The sequence below is a fragment of the Hippocampus guttulatus genome, chromosome 21 (assembly GCF_054856545.1).
Source record: "Hippocampus guttulatus isolate MCC_2025c chromosome 21, RoL_Hgut_1.0, whole genome shotgun sequence".
NCBI classification, from domain to species: domain Eukaryota; kingdom Metazoa; phylum Chordata; class Actinopteri; order Syngnathiformes; family Syngnathidae; genus Hippocampus; species Hippocampus guttulatus.
Window position 1 is genome coordinate 9058038 of NC_141281.1, and position 25146 is coordinate 9083183.

At 45.1% G+C, this 25146-nt stretch overlaps 1 protein-coding gene across 1 annotated transcript; it reads left to right on the forward strand.

Moving 5' to 3' along the window:
* The first annotated feature begins 503 nt into the window (after window positions 1–503).
* Window positions 504–25146, forward strand: LOC147187013 (collagen alpha-1(XV) chain-like). The gene is made up of 43 exons (XM_086102291.1): window positions 504–619; window positions 712–776; window positions 10866–11113; window positions 11198–11368; window positions 11844–11975; window positions 12968–13042; window positions 13461–13547; window positions 13945–14080; window positions 14163–14212; window positions 14360–14524; window positions 14612–14638; window positions 15206–15268; window positions 15345–15419; window positions 15490–15549; window positions 15635–15751; window positions 16640–16693; window positions 16784–16819; window positions 17166–17300; window positions 17594–17629; window positions 17764–17808; window positions 18068–18130; window positions 18346–18381; window positions 18445–18528; window positions 18609–18674; window positions 18784–18846; window positions 19605–19691; window positions 19765–19800; window positions 19884–19937; window positions 20395–20451; window positions 20543–20602; window positions 20818–20859; window positions 20989–21016; window positions 21120–21188; window positions 21306–21325; window positions 21409–21507; window positions 21593–21743; window positions 21818–21909; window positions 22215–22343; window positions 22437–22484; window positions 22574–22636; window positions 22721–22918; window positions 23076–23191; window positions 24212–25146. The coding sequence occupies exons 1-43, from the start codon at window positions 609–611 to the stop codon at window positions 24411–24413; spliced, it is 3651 nt and encodes a 1216-aa protein (XP_085958417.1). The 5' UTR covers window positions 504–608; the 3' UTR covers window positions 24414–25146.

Below are 25146 nucleotides of genomic sequence, written 5' to 3' on the forward strand. Positions count from 1 at the left end.
GAACTCTATGAGGGATCACTATTTGGCAACAGGCAGATTGCCCTTTATTGCACTTATCTGATGACTTGCTCAATCATTCATAACCAAATTCAATATTAATAAATATGAGGTCTGCTCATGTGCAGGAGGAATTTCCCGTCCTTTGGTTTTGAAAAAAAAAACGATGTTGGCTGAGTTACATCGAAGAAGAAGCCTTTAATGTATATTTTGAGTCAGTTTGGAGATAATTAAAGAGAAATCGATGGCTGCGAGGATGTGTTGAGGTCAAGGCCACGCGGGAAGGGACTTTACATCAAAGTGAAAGTGAGGAAGAGGAGGAGGACTTGACTGCTGTGCACGCGTGTGTGTGTGTGTGTTGGGAGGAGGTGGGGATAGGGTAAGATGCCGGTGGTCCGGAATCGGGTTTCAAACTCCCCTTCCCGCCCATTTTTTAGGGAGCCGGTGCACTGAAGCTGCTTTGTTTGGACCAGGAGGAGGAGGAGGAGGAAGAGGAGGAGGCGAAGCCAGGCTTTTAAGCTCGGAGCGAACCCTCAGGAGTCCGAGTGGACTCCATCTCTCTCTCTCTCACTCACATGAGCAGAGTTTCGTTGTGATCCAAAGCTGTCAAGATGAACTCACGGTAAACAAACTGAGGAATTGAATTGAATGGAACAACTTTGAAGTGAGTTTTTAATCTAATATTTTTGTGTTTGGTTTTTTTTTTTTGTGCAGGATTCCTCCCTGGTGTGTTGGATTATTTCTCATGCTGAGTTTCACAGCAGGTGACCAAGCGGGCGGTGAGTGTCTCGTTGCTCCGGTTACGTTGACGCATCATCGTGTGTCAAGTTGAGAGGATGCTCGAGGATTGCTCGGTTTTGGATGGATTGTGACTTTGACGGAGATCGCAAAAGGACTGTCGCGTTGAAGTTCCGACAGGTGACAAGTCGAGCGAGTGTTCCTCTTGTGTTTGGCGGAGTTTGCCTGTGCTGATTTTCAGTCGCTTCATTTTGAGTCACTTCAAGTTTGTCATTCAGCCGTTTAACTCATTCAATACCAGCTAATTCTGGACCCAGTCTGAAAAGACGTTTAAAAACGTCTTTGGGAGTGAATGAGTTAAAAGCAGAGTATAGCAGGGGAATATTTTGGGTGTGAAGCCCAGTAAATGTTGATCTATGCTTATTGGAATCGCTGTTATATGGCCGTTTAAAGTCTGGAGTTTGCCGAGTCAGCTCTTTTGTTGGATAGAACCCATCGTGTCTAAGCTGCATGACAATATTTCAAGTCAAATTATTTTATTTTTTTACAGTCAAGTTTCCCGGTTATTGCCTTTTTGAAAGCTTATTCAAAGTAACAGAGCAGAAATCTCTTCCTACATGTGAGCCAATACTGTGGGTGGTCGTGTCACTGTTTTTTTTTTATTGCATTTTTGGTCACGCAAAGTTTCAGTCTCACATTTTACAACCGGTCTCTTGTTTGGATTATTCTTTTTATATATATATTTTTTTTAAATCAAATGCAACAGAGCAGATCTGAACCTCTTTTGGCGCCTCGTTCTCTAACAAAATGAGACCCTGCCTTCCTAATAATGAACTCATAAAAGTCCATCTCATTAAATGTACACGTCAACCTCAGACAACCGGCAGTTGACAACGCTAATGACAAAAACCCCGAATGCATGTTTGCGCCGCGTTTGATAAGATCAGCTTTTCATGTGCACTGATTGGACGACCGCCCCGGGGGACGGAACGCGACCACACACCGCAATTAGCTGATGGGAAGGTGGAAGTCCCCGTAAATTCCAGCCAACTTTATCAGGAGTTTGTGCAAATGACACGTTCATCGCTTTTTGTTCCCATGGTTACATCACAGCTCGGATGGTCTAATATCGTGAACGATTCACATATTTTAGTGTTTTGCTGCCATCTTGTGGCATCTGTAGGCAATTAACATAAACCCTTTACAACCTTTTCTATAACCCTGAGAGATGTTCTAAATATTTTGACCCACTGGTGAGAATGCAGGAGTCAGATTGTGCCGCCGCTAATGAATTGGCCGGTGACTCTGGGACGGTGCTGGCGGCCACGCAAGCCGTTCGGTGATCTGGAGCTGTGATCGGCGTGTGACAAAAGCGGCATTGTGCTCATTATTTACCTCTCGCACAGTAATTGGGGACCTTCCTTAACGAGAGTGGGACCCCATCCGGGCAGAGCAGGATTGTTTGTCGTGAAAGTAGAAAGAAAAGGAACCTCGCCTAATAAAACTCATTTTAAGAGGACGTAAATTGGACTTGATGTTGGGGTAGTTGTTGTATTTTGGGACATTGATGATTCAGCTCAGCGTTCTACGCCTTACTAGTGTTGATTTATGTTTCTATCACCAAAAGATGGTATATTTGATGCACCTAGCTTCCTTAGCGCATAGCATCTTCTGAACTTCTTGTACATCGTTTTTTTTCTCCCAAGTCTTTTTAGAAGCCAGCTCCATTGCTGTAGCAAAGTGGTCTGGCTAAATGTAAAGAAGTTTCAATATAAACAAGCAACTGTCGTTTTCTCACAACTGATAGTTTGTGTTTTCCTGTCACATTCAGCCACACAGTCTATCATACAGCTAATGTAGCTAACGTTATCATGCTACCTACACAGCCAATGTAGCCAAAAACCAACGTGCCAATTCAGTAAATTCAGCCAGCTTAACATCTAAAGTCGCCAACATTTGTTTGCTAACTTGGATAAGGCCACTGGCCAGCCGTACACTTGTGTGGCTAACATTAGCCTGCTAATTCTCATGTGTTTTCAAGCCACGTCGCATTTGTAGCTAAAACATTTGTGCTAATTTGGAAAAAAAACAGACAGCCTGCTATCCTGCCAGCTGAAGCTCAAATACTGGAGCTAATATATTTCATGAGCGTTTTTTTGGCTGACAAAGTGGATTTTCTGATTGACTCAAGTGAAAATAAATCATTTGAAAAAAGTACATTTTAAAAGGACTGTTGTGTTTCTGGAAGATATTAGCCGCACGGACATGATTTCGAGACTTTCCAAACAAATCAGTGCACATAATTGCCACTCGGGTGCCTGCTACTGTTGTTTCAATGTCTTTTAAAGTCTTTGCCCAATCAAAAAATGTAAACTTTGCAGTGAACGTTCTGCTGGGTATCCTCTCATCCGTAGTAGCTCAGTCATTTTTTCCAAAAGCTGCGTCCTGTCAGGATCTTGTCTAAACACCGGCTTTGCTTCTGCTGCTCTTTGAGGTCGGTCATCATCTGGTCCGCAGTCACGCAGCATCCAAGATGACTTTACAAGCCAACCGTCACATCACAATCCTCTTAAAAGCCCCTCGTGATAATAGAAGTTATTCCAGAAATTAGATCATGAGTTTTCTTTTTTTGTTGGTATCATTCATAACTATGAATTACTATTCACCACATTTAATAAAAAGTTTATTTTCACAAATAATTGATTTATTGTGAATAATAGAATAACTAAAACTCTCATCTTCAGAGACTCGCATTAAAGAACAGGCGGGCCATACCTAACAAGACCCATCTGGTAAAAAGATAATGCAGTATTTTATCAGGGGTGGTGGTCTTCACAAGCTAAATAAAGAGCTCACCCCCTCTGGAGTTGAGGTAAATAAAGAAGGGAAGAGTTACGCTACACAAACATCACATTCCACTTGCCACCAAACAGTCAAATATGCCTTATGAGTTTGTGTATGAGTTTTCCTCCCCTTTTCTTCTCCTTTTTTTTTTGGGCGTGCAACAAAATAAACTTCAAATTGTGTTTTGAAAAGGAAACGTTTAAAACCTCCCACGCAGGAAGTGACATTCGCGTGGAGTGGCGTGCTATCTAAATGGAAGGCCACAAATCAAAACACGAAGGGGGAAACAGGAATGGCTACATTTATTCGCGATCAAACAAGAATCAACTTTGAGTTCCGGATGCTTGAAAAGAAAAAAAAAAAGCTTTCAAATGTGAGGACAAACACAGGAAGTGGTGGCGTCAGGTCGCACCTTACTTTGGTCATGAAGTCTAATTATAATTGAAATAACAGAATACATTAAGATCAAAGTGGCTGTTTGGGAGATAGTGGTTAGCATATTAGCTCAGACTTTATTGAGTTGTGCGAATAAAGCTTGAGGTAGATCACCCTTAACAGTCGAACTTTATGGTCTCAATATCATGGCTTCTCTGTGTTGTTAGCTTTTAGCATGTTAGCTCAGACTTATCGGCACTTCCTAGCCTGGTTTAAGGGCGCTAACTAGTCCAAAGTTAGGGAGCCATCAGGGCTTCTTTGTGATGGTTATCTTTTATGACGATAGATTGGACTTTTGTTTTAGCACGTTAGTTCAGATATTTCTGAAGTGTGGTAAAAGGCTTGTACAATGATGTGTGTTTCCAGGTAACCTAGCCATTCCATAGTTTGGTGTGGTTTAGTTTTACGTGGCTAGCTATGGAAGCCTCGCGGCTTGCGTTTTGATCTTATTAGCTTTTAGCATGCTAGTGTAGAGCTGGTTTAAAGCCTCTAGCTGGTCAGGCTTGAGGGCACAAACAGTTAAAAGTTTGAGCAACGTCATGACTTTCTTCTGTGATGTTGCTAGCTGTTAGCTTGTCCAAAAAGTTTGTTGTTGATCCGGGAGTGCCTGGCATCCCGGTGTCCGGCGCTAGCTTGCATGGAAAGAGTTAGTCAGAGCGGAAAATAAAGATGGAGCTGAAAACAAGCAGGTACTGTGATGCTGTCATACCAGAAGGTCACAGAGTGTTGAGAAAGCGGTGACTTCGGCATCTTCAAAACTATGTTTTAAAATGTTATTTAATCATGCTAATGCTGTGCCAATAGCATAGCATTTTTTTAACCCCATGGTAACCAGTAAATCTGATGGAAATTAAATATTAAAATATGAATAAGACTTCTCACAAAAGAGTGATTTGATCCCTTGTTCGGTGACGTTGCTTTGCGTTATGTTGTGTGACATTGTTGTGTTACTTTGTTGTTTTGTTTTGTTTACGCAGCTGGACTGCAGATGCCTTTTTTATTTCTTTCTTTCTTTCTTTCCTCCCCCAGCAAGTGGCAGCCCATCAGCATTTGAAGTGAAGGTTTGCTCCAATTGTTGGCTGGTAAACGTGAAACAATTCAGTTTTCCTGTCTTACAAGGTCGTTGAAGTGAACCAACGTTTACACTCGACCGGCCAAAGCTGAGAAGTAGAGCCGCCGGCTGCTCTTGTATTTCTAAATATTTCAACTAGAAAAATTGCAGTGTTGATATTTATCAGGGAGGTGAGGATCGGGAAAATATGTGAATGAGCTGTTTGCCTCTCGTCTTTTTTTTTTTTCCGACAGAAAAATAAAATGCTGACTGAGATTTATTTATTCATCAGAGGAACATTTGAGCCTGAACAATACTGCGGCGGCTTCCTTCTGGTTTTGCGGTTGACTTGTAAAAGGAGAGCGAAAGTTACGAGCGAGTTGGACGCCGTAGTGTTTAACCGAACGTCATCGCGGTGGTTAGCGTGACCGAACCGGAGGAGTTAGACGAGGTTTTGTCTCTGGCAAAAGCCAAGTCGATGTGTATTATCTGTCGTTGTTGGATCGGTCTAGTGAGTAGAAGCATTTCCACCCAAAAGCTGACTCGGCGGTATTTCATCTATATCGCTGAAATTGGTAGTCAAATCCAACAAGGCCCGAGAGACAAATGGTCAGGTTCTGACAAAGCAAGCGAAAAAAAACAAAAACAAAACATGTTTTCCATGGCAGCATCTCACTGTGAGACTTTCTGCAATCAGACTTTGCCGTCCACACACCAGGTGCTTTCATTTCCCAGCATCCCTAACCAATTTGTTTGCAGGGGACGACCTGGAACCAATCGTCTCGCAAATCATTCGCACCGGCTAAACTTGTTTCGAGGCAGAAAGTACGTAAACACACAGCAAAGCGGCTGTCATTTGGTCCGCTGGAGCAAGAAGTCCAAAAAGGAGCCGGAGAAGCTGACAGGCTGCCAGCAGGTCCTTTTTTTTTTTTGAGTGGCTGGCAGACGCACGTGACCTGCTCTTTTTTTTTTTTTAGGAAGGAGAGATGCCGTCGCTTCCAAATCTGGAAAGCTTTTACGGCCTGAGAAAACATACACACGCTTACCTGAAACATTGCTTAAACTTCAACTTGAGACGTTTTCAAAAGTTTGCAGGGACCTTGCGGGGTTGCTGACTCGACTCGGTAGTCATGCAAGTGACTTTAAATGGCCACTTGGCCTATCCCGCTGCTGGTTGTTTGTTTTGGTATCCGGACCAAATTAATTACCCGAGGAACTTTGAATTGGACATGTTACGACGTCACTTTTTTTTTTTTTTTAATTCCACTTCCCGTAAGCGCTGTGAGTTATCCAGAGTGTCGGCCCGCGTCAGAATGTTTTCCAAGGATTTCAGGCTGACCGGGACTCTCTGGAAGTGTCCCGCGTTGGAGTCTCCATTCACTCGGCTGACTGAGTCGAGCCAGAGCAGATGGTATCACTCAGAATCTCCCCCCCCCCCACCCTTTCTTCTCCCTTTCCATCCCCCCCCCCTCCCCCCTCCCAGAGAGAAACAGTTTGGATAAGTTACACAAGTGATCTCCAATGTGATGAACACAAACATGGCGGGACCTTCAGTTGACTCCAAAGCTTTGGCATCGGTCGCGGGGGGGGGGCAGGGGGGGGCTGTTTTATGGCTCAGTGCTGACTCAGATGAAAGCTCGCCGTTAAGTTACAGATGTTGACGTTTGAGTCACACCTCGGCATGTTCGCTGGACTTAAATGTCCGTTTTTTTTTTTTGCGTTCCAACTCGTGTCTCAGTGGGTTTGTTTTTGGGGATACTTGGAAAAGGCACACTTGGCTAAACTATTTGGCCTTTGGCTCCTGGAATCACTTAACCTGCCAGCTCGTGTGAGCATGCCGGGAAGTCAAAACACTGACCCCGTTTGACACATTTTGGTCAACTACGAACTGCTTCTCATGTTTTGACACAAATGTTCGAATCCGTGGACCCGAGCCGTCCTCCTCCCACATACCGTCGCGGATTCACACAAGTGAAGCCGCCAATGCGTTCAATCGAACGTATGTTTCTTAAGCCTTTCGTTGCACCCTGTAACCTGATAACGTGGTGAGCTGTCCACTGTAGTAACCGCTGCCGTCTGGGGACAGGCCGCCAAGAAGAGTCAAGCCCTGAACCCGCTTAAAATGAAATTTGGATGAAAGTCAAGAATGCGCTCCTCACACCGCAGAGCCTCTTTGCCTCCCCTTCTCTCGCTTCTTTACCTGTCCCACAGAAAGCCCTCATTGTGTCCCAAAGTGCCCTGGTCTCAAGTCTGGATTATTCCGGACCCCAAAACAAACCCCATGGCACCTAATCTCCAGAATCCTTCTTAAGATAATTTACTGATAGCAACCGGAACCTCATTTTAGTCCCCCCGACCCCACCACCCAAATTAGTAAACAGAATATTTCTCTCTTGATGGTCCCGTCTTCATGTCTCATGTGTCTATTTCATACGTCAATGGATCAAGCAGAGAACTTGACAGCGCAGCCCACTTTTAACATTCCTTATATGAACCTTCCAGCTTTGCTTTTGCTCCGTCACGTTTCCTCACTGTGACTCAGCAGCACTCAAGCGGGACACAAAGCAGGCTGAGTCGCCGGTGAACGCGCCCCCCCACCCTTTTTTTTTTTTTGGCTCTGTTTGTATGATCATAATATTGACTTTGTTATCCCTTGAGGGGAGGGCGATTTAGAAGTTCCATCCCGTGGCTGGAGACAAACGGGGTTGCGGTTGGGGGTTCAGTGCCTTGCTCAGAAGTAGTCATTAGGAAAGACAGCTTGATTAACGAACGTCTTGCGGCTTCAGTCGAGATGAGATAGCGAAAAAAAAAAAAGGGGGGGGGGCGAGGTTGGTTTTGCGGCGGCGGCAACACTGAGTCATCCTTTGGAACGCTCGCCGACTCACCACAGCACTGAAGGCGACGCAAATGCATTTTAGGATTTGCGATAAGCCTCGGTTATCAGATCGTGATCCCGGATGGTCCGTTGACAGGTTTAAGACGGAGACATAGGACAGGAAACGGAACTCCTGCGTCTTCATTTGTGACTTAATCCAGTTTTTGATTAAAACCGCCGCCTTGCTCATCCGGCGATGGCCGGCAGCGGAATTTCCCTCCAAACATTTGGCGTTGAAGATTAATTTCCTCCCGAGCCAACAAGGTCATCGGACTTTTTTTTTTTTTTTTTTCTCAATTGTTGTTTTCTCATGATTGGTTCCCAGTACTGAATGAAGTCATCTTTCAACTCTGCTCAGTTTACTGAAAACATGAACACCACGTCACAGTTGGCACCGACCGTTTGCTGTGCATCGGCCAAGCGCTTGTTGCGTGCGCGCGTACGTTGCACTGGGATGATCGTGGCACTGTGTGTGAGTGCGCGTGTGTGTGACCTGCTCTCCTTTAATGAATATGCTTGTCATGTTAACAGCAACCAAATGTTGAAGTGATCTCACAGCATGCAACCGCCATCGAGCATTCATCTGCATGAGCGCGTGACACGTGTGCATATCTTAATTGCGCCTGTTTGTCATCACGGGCGTCGCTGATTTCAGTGGCTGTCAAAGGTGAGTTTTGACATTTTTTGGTGGGTCGTTCTATTGAGGTTGTATTGCTCTTCCACTCCACTGACTAAGTGCAGATTTTTTTTGCGGCATCTCGGTGCTAAGAAACTATGTTGAAGGAAAGCCATAGCCTTGTCTAATGGCTGTATTGTGCCATCTGTGGGCAATTCTACTTTCGCTATGTTTCGCTATTCAGTGATTCTTGGTTCCCCCGATCGTACGTCGTCGAATTATTACAAACAGCACTTCTAGCTGCCCGTGAGAGCTTCCGCTCACCCAATTGGACACATTCTATCGAACCGAGTAAGCTTTTCCTCCCTCTGTGGAGTGTTTGGATCTCTCTCAACGGGGCCGAAACCAGGCATGTAAACACTGGTTGCTATCCACATGTGGGGAATGAATGTCGGTGTGTAATCCGACCAGAATGGCCTGTTGTCTTTGTTACAATGCCATTTGACGAGGAAAAAAAAAGGGGTGTTCACCTCGCTCGAGCCCCATCGATTCCCCCATGGCTTGATGACACATCGTCAACTTTCGCTTTAGTTGCAGGTGCAAATGGGAAAAGACCCGGACCGAGTTTAGGTTTCTCACTGCTGACATGCGAGCGAAAAACATTGTCAATCGGCGACCTGGTGGAGCTCCTTGAGAAGTTGAATGGGATCACACACAATGTCTTTGTGTGTGTGTGTCCAGCTGCTTAGTCAGAACATGAAGTGATGTCATGGACCGAGCTGTGGGAATGTTGTCCCAAGAACCGCGCCAGGAACCGGCTGCATCCTCTCACGCGTCATTCAGGCTTGCGGAGGAGGTGGGGGGGACAGTAATCATGAAATAAGCCTCAATTAGTCCACCAGTGGAAAATTCCAATGTTACGGCAGTAAAGTGGAGAGGAATAGGAATGGCGGTCAAGAGCGCGATTAATGCAGAAGTGAAATGTGAAGAACGGCAACAGTCGTCATTACCCAGTTTAAAGTCCCGCTCAGTCAGACTTTCTCACAATTAGTCAGCAGTCAAATGGAACAGGAAGTGCCGACGGCCAGCTGAGTCAGCCGAGCCCCATTTTTGCTTCTAGGGTCTAAAAGTCAAGTTGTTTGGCTAGCCCGTCATTATAAAAAAAGAAAAATTTTTTAAAAAAGCCTCACTGGGCTTGATGAATATTAGCGACATCCCCTGTTATAAACACACACAACCTAGCATGGAAAAACTCAAAACCGCAGATGGTTGATTCAAAAGCCAAAAGTGAAAAAAAACATGGCGCCTAGTCGAGTTGAGGGCGATGGTGGGGGTTTGCGGTCCAATTAGGACATGTGGCAGAAGTGCGCCTGATTTCCTGCGGGGGGCGGTACTGGCCCGCGGGGCTCCTCGCCCGCTGTGAGTCCCGTTTACAGGAGCTGCCTTTGTGCTGCACAACTATATTAGTTTGCCCTTAATGTCTTCCAGATGTGCAACGACATGCTGCCACTAAGGGGCGCTACATTATAGCGGCATTGTCCCCAGCCGTTTTGCACGTGTGTGTACATTATTCTGGCCTGTCCCATTTTTATTTATTTTTTTTGTTTATTGTACTAGTAAAGGCAAAAAGATGCACGGCGGGCAGCGGGTTTTACACGTGGATGCATGCGTGTTATTTATAGGGCGTATTTGACACATTGTCAGACTCGAGGGAGTCGTAAAAAAAAGACAGACTGTGACTTTCCAGCAAGCAAAGCAGATATAAATTTTGGAAAAATACGCTACAAATCCATATGAGAGTACAATGCTACATGGAAAAGACATCTAATAGGATACAGTGTTCCAGTGACGTTTAAGTCGACGGTCAGTCAACATTTCATGAGGAACACTGACTCGCTTCAATCCAGGAGATTTATCCTGAATTTCTCTGCTAACACAAACATGTTGCAAGGAGACACCAGAGCTAATGCTAGCCTCCCATTGCTTTCTTGTTAGCATGAACATTCTTGGTCCACAAAGGTTGTAAATGCCGCCTTCTTGATTTTTATTAATGCCCAACTGTCACCTACAAGACTTAAGTAGGACAGCTGTTGTGTAAATCTGTCCCATTTGTTGACCAAAGGCTCTTAGTTGTGAAAAACGTATCTTAGCTTAGTTTAGCCTGTGTTAGCTTAGCTTAGAGTTTCCACCGCTATATCTACAGGACTGTAGCGGAACCACGGATGATGGAACTGTCCCATTTGTTGGCCAGAGTCGATTTAAACTGAACCACACCTTCACTCTGACCATTCTTCTGTCTTTGTCCCCAGGTCAAGATTCTCCGAACAATCTGGAGCTAACCGAGTTAATTGGCTTCCCCCTCCCGGAGTCCGTCTCCTTCGTGACGGGCTTCCAGGGGTACCCCGCCTACAGCTTCGGACCTCACGCCAACGTGGCCCGCGTCACCAAGTCCGTCTTGCCCGACCCTTTCTACTACGACTTTGCCGTCACCGTCATGGCCAAGCCCACCACGCGACAGGGCGGCGTCCTGTTCGCCATCACTGATGCGTCCCAAAAGGTAACCGGTCCTCACCTAAACAGCGCGTTTGTCAACCACAATGGCTGACTCATCCCCCCGGCCCCTCCATTTCTTGTCTTACAGGTGGTCCAACTGGGCGTGGCGCTCTCTGAGGTGGAGGACGGTTCCCAGAGGGTGGTCTTCTACTACGCCGACCCCACCACAGGAGGCAAGACCCAGGAGGCGGCTTCCTTCAAGATGGGCGACCTGACGGGAAGGTGGGCCAGGTTCACCTTGACGGTTGAGGGGGCCGAGGTAAGTGTGCTCGCACGACACAAAATGTCCGCTGTGTTCCCTACAAGCCGCACAGTCCCGATTCGCAATGCAATTTTAATTGAGTAGTGAGGTTGGCAATGCGCCAATTCACCGACAGTACCAGTCCAAATTTTCCCAATTTGTTTTTTTTTTTCAAGCAGCTCAAACCCAATGGAAAAAAAAAAGTTACAGTGAGGCTTTGCTGCTTCCCTGAAGTCAAAGTTGTAAGCAGTGATGCCGGTCACGCGTTACTTAAAATGTAACACGTTAATTCTCTCGGTGAAATAATCTGACTACAGTCACTTTGCAAAGTCACAGTTTGCTCCTGCATATAGCGTATATGATCAAATTTGGCAAGGAGACCGCAGGGAGCTCACCGATGCCATTTACCGCGTAGTGGTAGTTCCATTAACTGCCTCTTGAGGTCGCACATTTTCCAGTGATGACGACGCCCCATTCGTCTTTATTGTCTCAGGTGCGCCTCTACATGGACTGCGAGGAGTACCACCGCGTGGCGTTCATCAGGAGCCGTCAGCCCCTCACCTTCGAGGCCAGCTCGGGTGTTTTCGTGGGCAGCGCGGGGGCCACGGGCCTGCCCCACTTTGTGGTGAGTTCGTCGACTCCTTGGCCGTTGCCCGCTTTACATTTTAAAGCTTCAACTGGCGTGAAGTGCAAAAAGTCGATTAAAGTCATGGAGAAACATGCCCAAGTAGGTTTTTCTACCTCGTGGCTTCTTTCAGTGACTCTGATGTGGAATTTTAATGATCTCAGTGGCCTTTTTTTTCCTTTTTTTTTTTTTGTAACCAGATGTGGGAAACATCTTGATGCTTTTTCAAGTATCTGGCACAAGATTAGATGGCGTACAGGAATAGTACAACATATAGCGAGGGATGCAATAACCCATGTTTGCGTTGGGGCCTGATTGAAAGGTTCGTCATGGAGAAGAAGAAGAAATTGGTGTTGAGTGACATCACCCAGAAACACTGTGAACTATTTCGACTTCATCTTATCTTCCAGTAGACCCCCACCAACACCCCCCCCCCGGCTCCTCTTTGTTGGGTTCCAGCTGTTTGCGCTGATGACTAACAATTCTGCCAAACGAGCCACAGAATATTGCCTCATAACATGAAATAAACTCGGCCGAAGGAAAATAGTACCGCCGCACTGACAAACATTAGACGAGCATAATCGGCCCAGTTGTTCATCACAAATTTTATTTCAACTGAAATGTGCTGTACTTTAAAGTTAGACGAATTTCACCAAAACAAATGTTTGAGAACAAGACCTTCCAAAAGATTAAATGTACAAAAAGTGAAGAGAACAATTTTCACTTTGGAAACTTCCTTGTCTGTTCCCAAGACTCCATAATGGCTTGCTTGGTTGAGTTTGGTGTGAAAGAATCACCTAATAAACGGACAAAACATTCCCACATTGCTCATGGACGCAATGATATCTGCGAAGGGATGTCAAGTGCGTCAATTGTGCTGCCCTGCGTGGGAAATGCCACGCTCGGCTCCCTGCTAATTGCTTGCAACGACTGATGGGGGACTGCGGGGGGTGGTCCTGTACATGTAATCACCTTTCTTTCTTTCCTTCCAGGGCTCCATCCAGCAGCTGCTGCTCAAGTCGGATCCCACGGCCCGTGACGACCAGTGCGAGGAGGACGACCCTGACGTAAGAAGCACACACACACACACACACACACACACACACACACACACACACACACACACACACACACACACACACACACACACACACACACACACACACGAGCGCGCGGGCTCCGTCTGCTGGCCAAAATGTGCATTGCAGGAATATCAATTGATGACTTTTGACCACAAAGTGTACCCCTCAATTCTGTCATGTTTGCATAGTGATACGCTCACCATGTCAAGGACAAAATGCATTAAAAATAAATGGGGGGAAAATATAAATGCCACAAAGTGGTTGCTATTTGTTTAGTTTTATTGTGTGTTTAAAAAAAACATTCACACAAATTTGATAATGATCTGGGGGAAAAAAGTGTTTTAATGACTAATAGAAGGTTTTTTAAAAAATCAGCTCTTCCCGTTTCATTTGTCCTCATCAGGTGTCTGGAAGCGGCGATGACACTTACGAGGACATGGAGGGAAAAGAGGAAGTCAAGAAAGTTGTGGAAGAGAAGGAGTACAAAAAAGTAGATGCAACACACACACATTTGCTTTATAATGTAGCCTGTTTTCAGGTTTTTCTGTATTTCACTCTATACTGTATGTCTTCACTTCATCACCAGGCTTTCGATAATCAGAAAAATAGCAACACTTGAATGTCCTGGAGTTTTTTTTAAACCTATTGAATTTGTCTGATACTAATATTCAAAGTATCCTGTAAAAGTGCACTCCCAATTGTTTTGCTTGTTTGTGATGAGAGTACTACCTACCGGCATGCAGAAGGGCTCTTGAACGTGAACGCTGTTCCCATGGCGACAGAGGATGTTCCATTCTTGAACACACAATAGACCATTGAATGGCCTCTATGACTCCGCCATTTTTATTGTACACTGTTCATAAAAAAGTTCCATGTCATTTTATTAGGAACTGCTGCCCCCAACACTCAGTAGCCCAGTCCAAGCACCCCCCACCGAGATGCCTACCAGTTATGATGATGATGAAACTGGAGACGACATAGAAGAGGCTTCTGGGCAGGAAATGCAGGCGACCACACCCACGGGTAAAGAAAGACTACATGATATATCTATTATTCGGTTTTATGTTAGGTGATAGTATTTTCATATTTTGACATTTTAACTCAGTTACAGTGCGACCAGTCCATTCAGCAACAGCACCCTCCAAGTCCAATACTGTAAGTCCACAATCACCTTTCCAGACTCGGTGAAGCAGCATAAGGCTCATTGCCCCATTTTACTCTTGGTGTTTTGCTCAGTGCTTACCACAGAAATATAAATTATAAATGTACAATAATTGAGTTCTTTGCACACGTGTGTCACAGGTGTCTACGGGACAAAAAGGTGAGAGAGGTGAGCCAGGTGTGCAAGGACCCCCAGGACCTGCCGGCCCACCGGGAGAAGGCTCGGAATTGGCAGGGGAACCTGGACCACGTGGTCCGCCAGGCCCTCAGGGCCCTCCTGGAGCTGCAGGAAAAGACGGACACCATGTGTGTTTTGCTTATGCGTGTTTTCACACATATGGTGTACAGAAAAGATGGAATAAAACACATTCTGTAACTATTTTTCTCTCCTAGGGAGCAAAAGGAGAAAATGGCACTCCAGTAAGTAAATTAGTATGTCATATGTTAACGCTACATGCTAACTAGGGCTAAATTCAGCCTTACATTACTTTAGTGTCATTCATAACAATCTTTGCTCTGTTTATTTGTTTATTGAAAAGTCAAGTAAAAGGCTTAAATTGAACATTAATTAGTATAAATTAACTTTTTATGGAGCACTTTTAGAAACCACGATCACTGCTGTACATGTAGTAAAAATTTGACATTGAAAAACAGTGAACATAAAAACAGTATACACCATAAAACACAAAAACAATGTCTCATGCTAAGTCAAAAGCCATCACATAAAAATCTGTTAAGACAAGTTTTAAAAATGGACAAACAGGGGGGTTGCCCAACATTTAGTGGGGGAAAACAGAAGGGGCCCCAAAACGGAACCCTGTGGAACACCAAATCACAGTGGGGCAGAACAGGACTCAGCGTGACCAAGGCTAATTTCTGGCAGATTTGCACACCTGGTGCTAAAAATGAGCCAACAGAATACTGTGGTCCACCAGATCAAACGCTGCTGTAACATGATTTGCGTATCATGAGATGATTGTATTTCAGGGAGCCACTGGCCCTCCAGGATTCCCAGGCCTTGAAGGACAGCCCGGACCCAAAGGAGAAAAAGTACGTTGACATGAAATTCCCCTTTGCGCAAAGAGAACATAAATGTCACTCAATATAATGTTCTATTTGCCTTCAGGGCGATACTGGGGTGGGACAGCCAGGCCTTCCTGGACCTCCCGGACCTCCAGGCCGCTTCTCCTCCAAATTCTTGGTAATAAGTTGTCATTTTGGTAATCTTAACATTTAGTTGTTGAATCATTTTTCCGCTGTGTTCTTGTCAGGAGGGCTCAGGCTCAGCTTTGGGCTTTGACGACTTGGACGCCGATATGGAGATCATTCGAGTGAGAACGAAGCCTCCGCAAAAAAATATATATATATATAACGTCACCACGTTGTTGCTGAGCTATTAATTATTTCCTCTGTCAGGGACCCCCCGGCGCTCCAGGACCCCGCGGCCCCCCCGGCACCCCATCTGAGGAAGTCATACCTGGACCACCTGGACTTCCCGGGAAAGATGGAGAAAGAGGACAAACTGGACTTCCTGTAAGCCCATCAGCCTTTCATACAATCTCTTAAATGCTCACCACCTTTTAAAAATAACAAGTATATTATTACAAATGGAACTCTTGCAGGGTACTGACGAGTGGTTTAGTGCTTCTGCTTCTGGTTCTGGTCAGGTATCACTGCTGGGTTCCATCGCATTGAATGGACCCGAAAGACACAATTTCTCCCAACTTTTTAAAAATAGTCCATGTTGATTCATCATTTGAACTGCTTGCAGGAACAATTCAATATGTTTGAATTAAACATATTGGAGATGGAAGCGGTGAGCTTCAAAGCTTGGTTGAAAACCAGGACTCAATGGCAGCACTTGTTGGGAGAAATGTGTCTTCATAAAACGCTTCAACTAACTGGAAGAATGCCCGTTTGGGATAGACAATTCCACAAAACCTTGAAAACTATGCTGTTGTTTTACATAAATATTGTACATCTTCTACACATTCCAAATTGTAGCTCACTAGCAGGCACAAGAATTCTGATCAACATATTTGCTTTTCGAGCCAGTATCATCAAACATTTGTTACATGGCTACTTGCTGCTAGGTGGAAATTGTCTCAAGGCTCTATTCAAAAAAATATATCAATAAATCCGTTTCTATGGGTGCTTGCCTCACACACCGGGTAAAGGGCAGGAAGATACAATAAAGCAAAGCAAAAAAATTGAAAAGGTGCAAACTGAATCCAAGATCTGTGTGAAATGTAAAAAAGTTACCATAGCGCCCCCCGGGTGTGGTGTGGCACTGCGCCACTTGCCGCTAATGTTAATGGTCACTGATTCACAACAGCTTGCAGCTTCAATCAGTCAAAACATAGACTAACAATGGACAGCTTAAAAATAAATCAAGAAATAAATTACATTTGAAACTTTCAGGGAATGGATGGACACAAAGGAGAACAAGGACCTGCTGGAGAAAAGGGAGACACGGTGAAGTTGTCATTGTATAGATTTCCATTTTTTTTTTTGTCGCTCAAATGCTGATCATTGGAATCAAACTTTCTCATTTGAATTCAACAGGGAGAACCTGGAGTGGATGGCCAACCAGGACCTAAGGTACATATTTATTTTGTGAATTGCAGAAAAAAAAATCGGAGTAATTTGAAGTCCACCCAAAAAGGTTTGTAATTGCCTATAGATGCCACAAGGTGGCGGCAAAGGAAAAGCATTTTTTTCCCAAATTAGTACTTTGTCCCTTATGCCACAAGATGGCGCCAGGGAAATATTTTTATATTGGACATGGCTTTGGCCTGAGTAAATAATGGATTATAAAAATCTGGAAATTCATGAAAACTGAGCCATGGATAATCGGGGGGGGGGGGGGGGGTGTTGACTGAGCCTGATTTATGTGTGTTGTTTTGCTCCACTGAAAAATGTTGTGCTTTATTTTGTCATATTCCAGGGAGATCAGGGCCCTCAGGGCTTCCCAGGACTTGCTGGCCCCGAAGGTCCAGAGGGCAGGGTCGGACCCCAGGGTCCAGCGGGTCCTCCTGGACCACCCGGCGCCCCAGCCAAAGGCTTGCCGCTTGACATTGAGGTACATATATAAGCCTCAGTGTTGTTTTGCAGCCATTTTAAATTAAGTCTTAGTTTTTTGGGCAAAAATGTGTCACATTTTAGTCATTCAATCGACCGTAGACGTGTTGCGTTGTGCCGGTGTGCGCTTGTGCCGTGTGTGCCATACACACGCTTTTCTGACAACACACTTTGATATTTTTAGGACCAGGATGGTTTTGCCATTGCTCAGGGGTCCTGTATCAGAACTGTTTCAGATATGTCACTAGGATGAGAAAATGAGATGAATATATTTATATAATGTGTTTTCAACAGGGTCATCCAGGAGCTCCTGGACTCCGAGGGCCAAAGGTAACAAACGCGCACGGCAACTTTAATATTTAATTCGTACTCAGGATTATTAATCATTCCCATTTGGAGTGAAACTCTACTCTGAGTGTGATTGTCCATGACTTGTGTTCAACATAATTTTGTTTGCCTCATAGGGTGAAGAAGGCCCCCAAGGTCCTGCTGGAGAGCCAGGTCTTAAGGTGTGTGCCCAGATATGTATATCAGGAATGCATATTGAACATCATGCACGTTGTATGAGTGACATGTGGGTGCATTCATGGCCAAATATCTTTTGTATGTGACAAATGCATGATGACGAATTTGTGTAATCCATGACACGTCATGAATCCATTATTCGTGGTCATACATATGAAATATGATGGAAGTGTTCAGTGTGATCGTTTAATAATACATAATGGTTGTTTGTGATCACGCATGGCATGTCCTTGCCGTGTGCAGGGGGAGCCTGGCGTTGCAGGTCCACCAGGTTTAGCAGGACCAGAGGGATCCAAAGGTTCTGAGGTCGGTGAATGCGCCACCTCAACAAACAAAAGTCCACTTCCATGCCTTTCTGTGACTCTTCTGTGTCCCTGTTGCACCCCGCTGAAGAACACAGTGTGACACTGAGAGGGAAGTGGCCACTATTGAGTCATTATCAGGCGGCTATATCGAGACTGAAAGACTCACAGAAAGGCACTTTGTAGGCAGTGATTTAATTCGGTTTGTGTTGCATTCAGGGTCTTAAAGGAGATCCCGGCGTTGTTGGACAAAAGGTAATAACCACACATGACTTGGGTTGACTTGTTGACTCACTCACCAACCAACCTGCTCCTCAGGGTGAGCCAGGACGCGATGGGCTCACACGACCTGGCCCTCCAGGACCTCCCGGACCTCCAGGACCCGTTGTCAACCTCAATGAAGTCAGACACGACCAATCGAGGCCGCGTAAGTCCGAAAGCTTTTGTTTGTTCTCAATGCCTCCTCTTCTCCTCTTTCTCAGCTCCTACTCAATGACACGGACGGCGTCTTCAACCTCTCAGGGATTTTTGAGGCTCAGGGATCGGCTGTGAGTGTCACAAACACACCAAGAAAAAGGATTAGAATGTGGTTGCAGTCCAGGAAAGGTTTCCAGTGTCAAGGACCATGCAGTGATTGTCTCTCCTCACTCTACGCAGGGAAAACAAGGCCCCAAGGGAGATCCAGGAGTGCAAGGTGTTGAAGGACCTCCAGGACTCAAGGCAAGTGTGCGCCCACAATGCAACTTGAATGCACCACATTGGCCACAGGTGGGATCAAGCCATGTCTAAAATGGGGCGGCTGGTTTTGCAAAATATTGGAGTAGAGCAAAGCAAAAACAAATACAATGACAGTAAATTTCTTTTTATTCGTTGCATTAAAAAAATCCAATTTTACATATCTAGTTATCACTTTAGACGTACCATACATACAGCACTTTTGTAAATATTATTTTCTCTCTTGAAAAAGCATTTCCCCCCAAAAAGATTCTAACCTTGTACATTTTTTCCCATGTAAAAATAGATTTGTTTTCTCCCTACAAGAAATATGACTTGATGTTTGTAAGATTGTTTTTGTAAAAAGATGACTTTTTTTCTTGAATTCTTAACTATTATGACTTTTTATATGGGAAACCAAAATCTGTAATTCTTATAAAAATGTTTTTTTTCTTCAATTAATATACAGTATTTTTTTTCAGGGGCAAGTAAATCATGAAAAAACATGACTTGATCCCCTTTGAGAATTTTTCTGGTCAGTGCGGCCTTATGACGCTTTCGTACACTTCATCACATGACCACACAGTGGCAGCAGAGCATAAAAAAATAACTTGCCTCTTCCTTTTGTGACCTAAGCGATTTGAATCACTCAAAGCAGCCCTAGAATAGAATCTAATTGGAAAAAAAATTGCCTCAGTGGCGAGCACAGTACATTAAAAATCATGTATTAGTGTCTGGCTTTCACTGAGTTTACTTTTGCTCAGGGGGAGAAAGGCGAGCCGGCAATTATCATCTCTGGAAACGGATCCACCTATGACCTGTCTGCTCTAAAGGGGGACAAAGGATACAAAGTGAGATTCAGAACACATTTTTTAAGACATGTTCTGAAGAGGAAAAACATCTATTTTCTACAATTGTCTGTAGGGCAACATCGGTGCAACTGGACTTCCCGGACCACTCGTGAGTTTTTGAATACTGCAACCATGATTGATGGCGATGCGCTCAAGGGCTGCAGGAATTGACCGTCTTTTACTGCCAAACAGGGACCGATGGGAATGCCAGGACCAAAAGGGGACATTGGCTTCCCCGGAAGACCCGTAAGCACTTGAAGTTCAACAAAAGTTTTTATTTCACTCACAATGAACTTCTCTTCCAACAACAACAAAACTGCCTGAAGCCATTCGGTGGCTTCAAATTGGATCGCAGCTGTTGTCTGCACTGCCTTTGGGCTAATTGACTCGGTCGTGTTTGAACAAACATTGCATTTGTGCACGGTGATAAGAGTGTGAAAAAACAAATCAGTTTGTTTGGAGTAAATTGAAGGATTTATTGGCATTTACAAGCATGAGTCAATATTTACAAAAACGAATACACATGCTTGATTTTAGAGCGTTAGCGAAGCCCGTACACCCTCAGGATACTTCATTAGCGACAGGAAATTTCGCATACGCATCTTCTTTTTTTTGGAATCTATTTAATGCCAAACTCAGTTAAATTAGCACAATGATAATAACGCAACATATTTCACAATCATGTATTGGTGTGCATGTGTAGGGTCGTGCTGGCGTGACGGGACTCAAAGGAGAGAAAGGAGAATCTGTCGGCAGACCCGTGAGTCACGGCGTGAAAAATCATTCAGAGAAAATATACAAGTGAACCAAGTGTTCCAATCATTTCTTTTGGAATGCGGCTCCTTCTACAGGGACTCCCAGGCCTTCCCGGACGACCGGGCCGCCCTGGAATGTTCCGGTGCCCCAACGGAGTAAGGAAGCAATTAAAAAAAATAAAAATAATAATATATAATAAGTTTTCAATGTAATGTAATGTTTAAACATCAACCAAACAATATCATTTCATTTAGCGAAACGCATCCCGATTAGCTTAATGCTAATGCCAACACCATAGAGGGGCTAACAGAAATTAGCATCAATGTTGCTGGAATTCTCAACCTTCAAACTAACTCCGTTGCCTTTCCAGACCGTGTTCCCTGTCCCTGCCAGACCCTTCTGCAAAACACCGGTCAGTCACTTTTTCGCGGACGATATATATAATTAAGACCAGATTGTCTTATTTCTCTCACGCTTCATCTTGAATACATCTCGACTTACGAATAAAGTCACGACTGACAGCTTCTGTTTCATCCTCCAGCTCAATCTCAACGGAAGCGCCGTGATCGGTAAGCAAAAACCCGTCCGTTTCCCAACAACGGTGGCGTGTTTCGAAATGGTTGTTTGTGATGAGATGGCTTTTGGAATGCAATCTCGTTTATGTCACGCAAGGTGACTATCAGGACGGGATGAAAGGACAAAAGGGAGAACGAGGCATTCCTGGCATCCCGGCGCCACCTAGTGAGTCCAAAGTTGCCACTCGCTTTTCCATTTTTAAAAATGCATATTTAGTGCTCACAGCACAGAAGTGTCTCAAGAATATTACATTGATTTCGTTTTTTGTTCTCTCCACATCAGACACTTTCAGAGGACGCTTGGTAAGTTCTAAATACATAAAAATGAGTGTTTCGTGTCGATGCCAAAACACGAAGTCTTTGGTGTGGTTGTGGGTGTGTGTCAGGGAGTGAAGGGCGATGCAGGCATCGATGGAGAAAAAGGAGAAAAGGGCGAGCCAGGTTTGCCCGGGCAACCGGGTGCTTCTGGGAATCAAGGGCCAGTGGTGAGAGCCGTTGCCGTGGCAACCCAACCGCACCATGTTCGGATGAGACAACTCGGGGTTTGATGTCTTTTTGCCAATCCTCCAGGGACCCAAAGGCGAGTCGGTACTCGGACCACAAGGCCCCCGCGGAGAACCGGGCACCCCGGGTACGCCGGGCTATGGCAGACCTGGTCCGGCGGGACCCCCCGGACCTCCAGGGCAAACCGGAAGCTGGGCGTTGGGCTTTGGTAAAAAAGGTGTGTGGATCGTCATCATCTTACTTTGTATCCAATAAGCAGCAACTTTGAATGACTTTTTATGTCTTGCTCAGATGTGCGTATCCCTGGACCACCTGGACCCCCTGGACCTCCTGGCCCAACCGGAGCCCCTGGCCCACGCGGACCGTTCGGAGGTTCTGCTGCTGTACGTTCAATGCACACCAATCCTCACTGGATCGGATTACGTGAATGCAAATGTAGCGACTTCTAAATTCAGCTCTCGAAATATGTCAGCGGTTTGCTGATGATCATCAGATTACTGTCTGCCCTTTATGGCCCCTTGCAAAACCATGAACGTGGATTGCGGTTCGGATTGGATTGCGCGAAATGGGTTTCATTCTCCCGGCTCCGCCCTCAAATCTGAAAGCTTCCATATTTACGCGGCTCTTTGAAAATGGCTTTCAAAATGCAGTCAGGCCTGTTTCTGAAGGTGATGGTGTGTATTGGCAGGTGACTACGTTTTCCACAGTCGAGTCCATGATGCAGAAGACGGCCAGAGAGGCTGAGGGCATGCTGGCCTATGTCATGTCCACAGGAAGCCTCTTCCTCAAGGTGTCCAAGGGTTGGAAGGAGATCCAGGTGCGAGCATTTCCTCTCTCAATAAACTGTCAAAGGCTGTGTTAGTGCCAAAACCACTCCATGTGCACAACTGAGACGGTTCCTTCCCTCTAGCTCGGCAGTCTGCTCCAACTCTCCAGTAACATCCTCCCACAAGACGAGGTGCATATCGAAATATGATTTGATGATAAGATGAGTTTGGGATCTTGAAGTATGAACGTGTTTTTTTTTTTTTTTTGGTGTCCATTTAGCCTCGTGCTGCCCAGCAAACATCAGGCGGCACCATTGAACGAGTGCGCTCCGTCACCGACAGGGTGAGTCATGTTCACGCCATTTCCTATTTTGTAATTTGTTTCATCACATTGTCGTGTCGAACCCGCCGCCGCGCTTTCCTTCAGCTCAACCTGGTGGCCCTGAATCAGCCGCACACGGGAGACATGACGGGGCTGGACACGGCCGACCGGCTGTGCTACGAGCAGGCCAAGGCCATGGGCCTCGCCCCCAACTACCGCGCCTTCGTTTCCTCCAACAAGCAGGACCTGGTCCACGTGGTCTACCCCGGCTTCAGGGACACTCTGCCCATCACCAACCTCAGGGTGAGTCGAAATCATTTTGACGAGTGGTCAATCTTGTAAGAGGCTCTTTTCATTTTTGCACTTCATTTGAAAATTGAAAAAAAAAAAGAAGTGGATTTAGTTCTCTGGGGTTTGTCAGTGGCTACGAATGTGTCTGACGCGTGATACCTCCTCACAGGGAGACGTGCTCTTCAGGAACTGGAAGTCTGTCTTCACTGGCGAAGGAGGTGCCTTCAACACCAGGATACCCATTTATTCCTTTGACGGACGCGACGTGATGGCCGATCCTTTCTGGTCAGGAAACCTTTTCCTTGCTACCACGACTATCGTGTCTTGGAAGAATAATTATTTGAAGAATTAACTATTTAATGCCTTCTCTTCATCCGTTCGACTCGAGAGGCGTTCATGACCCCCTCCGAAAAACGTAAATTAACGATTCCTTCGATGAAACTACAAAAATTAAAAATAATGCATCAAAACGAAAAATCAAGCGAGGAAATCACAAAATAAATTCTATAGCCCCCCCGACAGAATTTATTTTGTGATTTCCTCGTTTGTGAATACACAACAAAGAAACAAACAACAAACACTTCTGAGACAGTCCAGTCTCCAACATTTTACTGACATCTGATTCGTTCTGTTGGAGCTACGCTCAAGGAAATGGCAAAATAAATTCTGTAGGGGGGGGGGGCTATAGAATTAATTTTGTCATTTCCTCGCTTGATTTTCTCTTTTGATGCATTATTTTCAATTTTCATAATTTCATCGAAGGAATCGTTAATTTACCTTTTTCGGAGGCGGTCATGAACGCCTCTCAAGTCAAACTGAAGAAGCATAGCTCCAGCTAGTGGATGCATTGTAGATTGCATTTTGTAATCCAGTGCGTCCAATATATAAAAAAAATAATAATAATTACAAAATAGGCCATTCATTGAAGGTGCGCCTCATAAGCCAGTGCGCCTTTTAGTGCGTAATACATTTTATTTATAAGCGCCTTTCAAAAGACTCCGATTCTATGTTTTAAGAATCTTTTCAAGAAAATCATCTTGGAACCCAAATTTTTTTGAGATATTTATGAGAAAGAAAAACTTTTGGTTGTTCGTCTGCGTGTGCCCTGCGATTGGCTGGCAACCGGTTCAGGGTTTCCCCCACCTACTGCCTGAAGACAGCTGGGATAGGCTCCAGCACCCCCCGCGACCCTTGTGAGGAGAAGTGGATCGGAAAATGGATGGATGGATGTTTCAATATTAAAGTCAACATTTAAACGGGCACCATTTGGTACGAAATCAATTCCCGTTCTCTGGGTGCCGACAGGCCCGAGAAGAGCATCTGGCACGGCTCCAGCCCGCGAGGTCTGCGCGTGGTGGACAAGCACTGCGAGATGTGGCGCGCCGACCACGTGTCGGTGGTGGGCCAGTCGTCCGCCCTGACCTCCGGTTTGCTGCTGGGCCAGCAGACGCGGAGCTGCTCCAACGACTATGTGGTCCTCTGCGTGGAGACCCACAAGAACACCTAAGAACCGGTCCCCCGAGGAGTCTGAAGCCACCTTGAGGGCACAGTGCCGAGACCTCCCGCCCGTGCCACAACTCGTCGTCCCTTTGGCACATAAAAGGAAGCATTGCTGGGGCCAGTTTTCACTTTTTTTTTGCCAACTCTGGTAGGGAATGTGCTAGATTTTAGGTTGCTACACCTCCTGCTGCCCCAACCAAAGAGACCTTTTTTTTTTCTTCTTCTTCTATGATCCCCAAATCGTCACCAATTGTCCACTCCAAGGGAAGTAAAAGACAGCTCTTGAGGGCTGTTTTGTTTACAGGTTGTCACGGAGATGTTTGAAGCAGTTTCCACTACTTTCATTGCGTCTTTCCATCAGACAGCCAGCGACCGATAAATTTGATGCACTGTACTTCATTTCTTTGCTAAATCTTCCTTTTGTTTTCATTTGTGGTGTTGGCTCAGCACCGGGTTATTTAATTTAAATCCATTATTTATACTGTCAGAGCACATAAACATGAAATCAGAAGAGAAAATCTAAGTAATGTAATTTATCGTTTGTTTGTTTGTTTGTGTGTTTTTCTATTTGTTTTGCTACTATCGTAGAATGGAGGTGAGTCAGGATGCTTATTTTGGAAGGTTCAGCCTTCCATGTGTCTTGCTATATATTTTCATGCTGAAAAAAAATATGGAGAAAAACAAATTCCGAGAGTCGGTTGGTGCTTTGTTAAAAACAATAAAGTTTTCTCCTTTCATGA

Excerpts from the sequence above, each read along its gene's own strand:
- LOC147187013 (XM_086102291.1), top strand. Across the intron at positions 13,548-13,944 it reads AAGAGAAGGAGTACAAAAAA|GAACTGCTGCCCCCAACACT; the intron begins GTAGATGCAACA and ends TCATTTTATTAG. Across the intron at positions 22,485-22,573 it reads ACATCCTCCCACAAGACGAG|CCTCGTGCTGCCCAGCAAAC; the intron begins GTGCATATCGAA and ends GTGTCCATTTAG.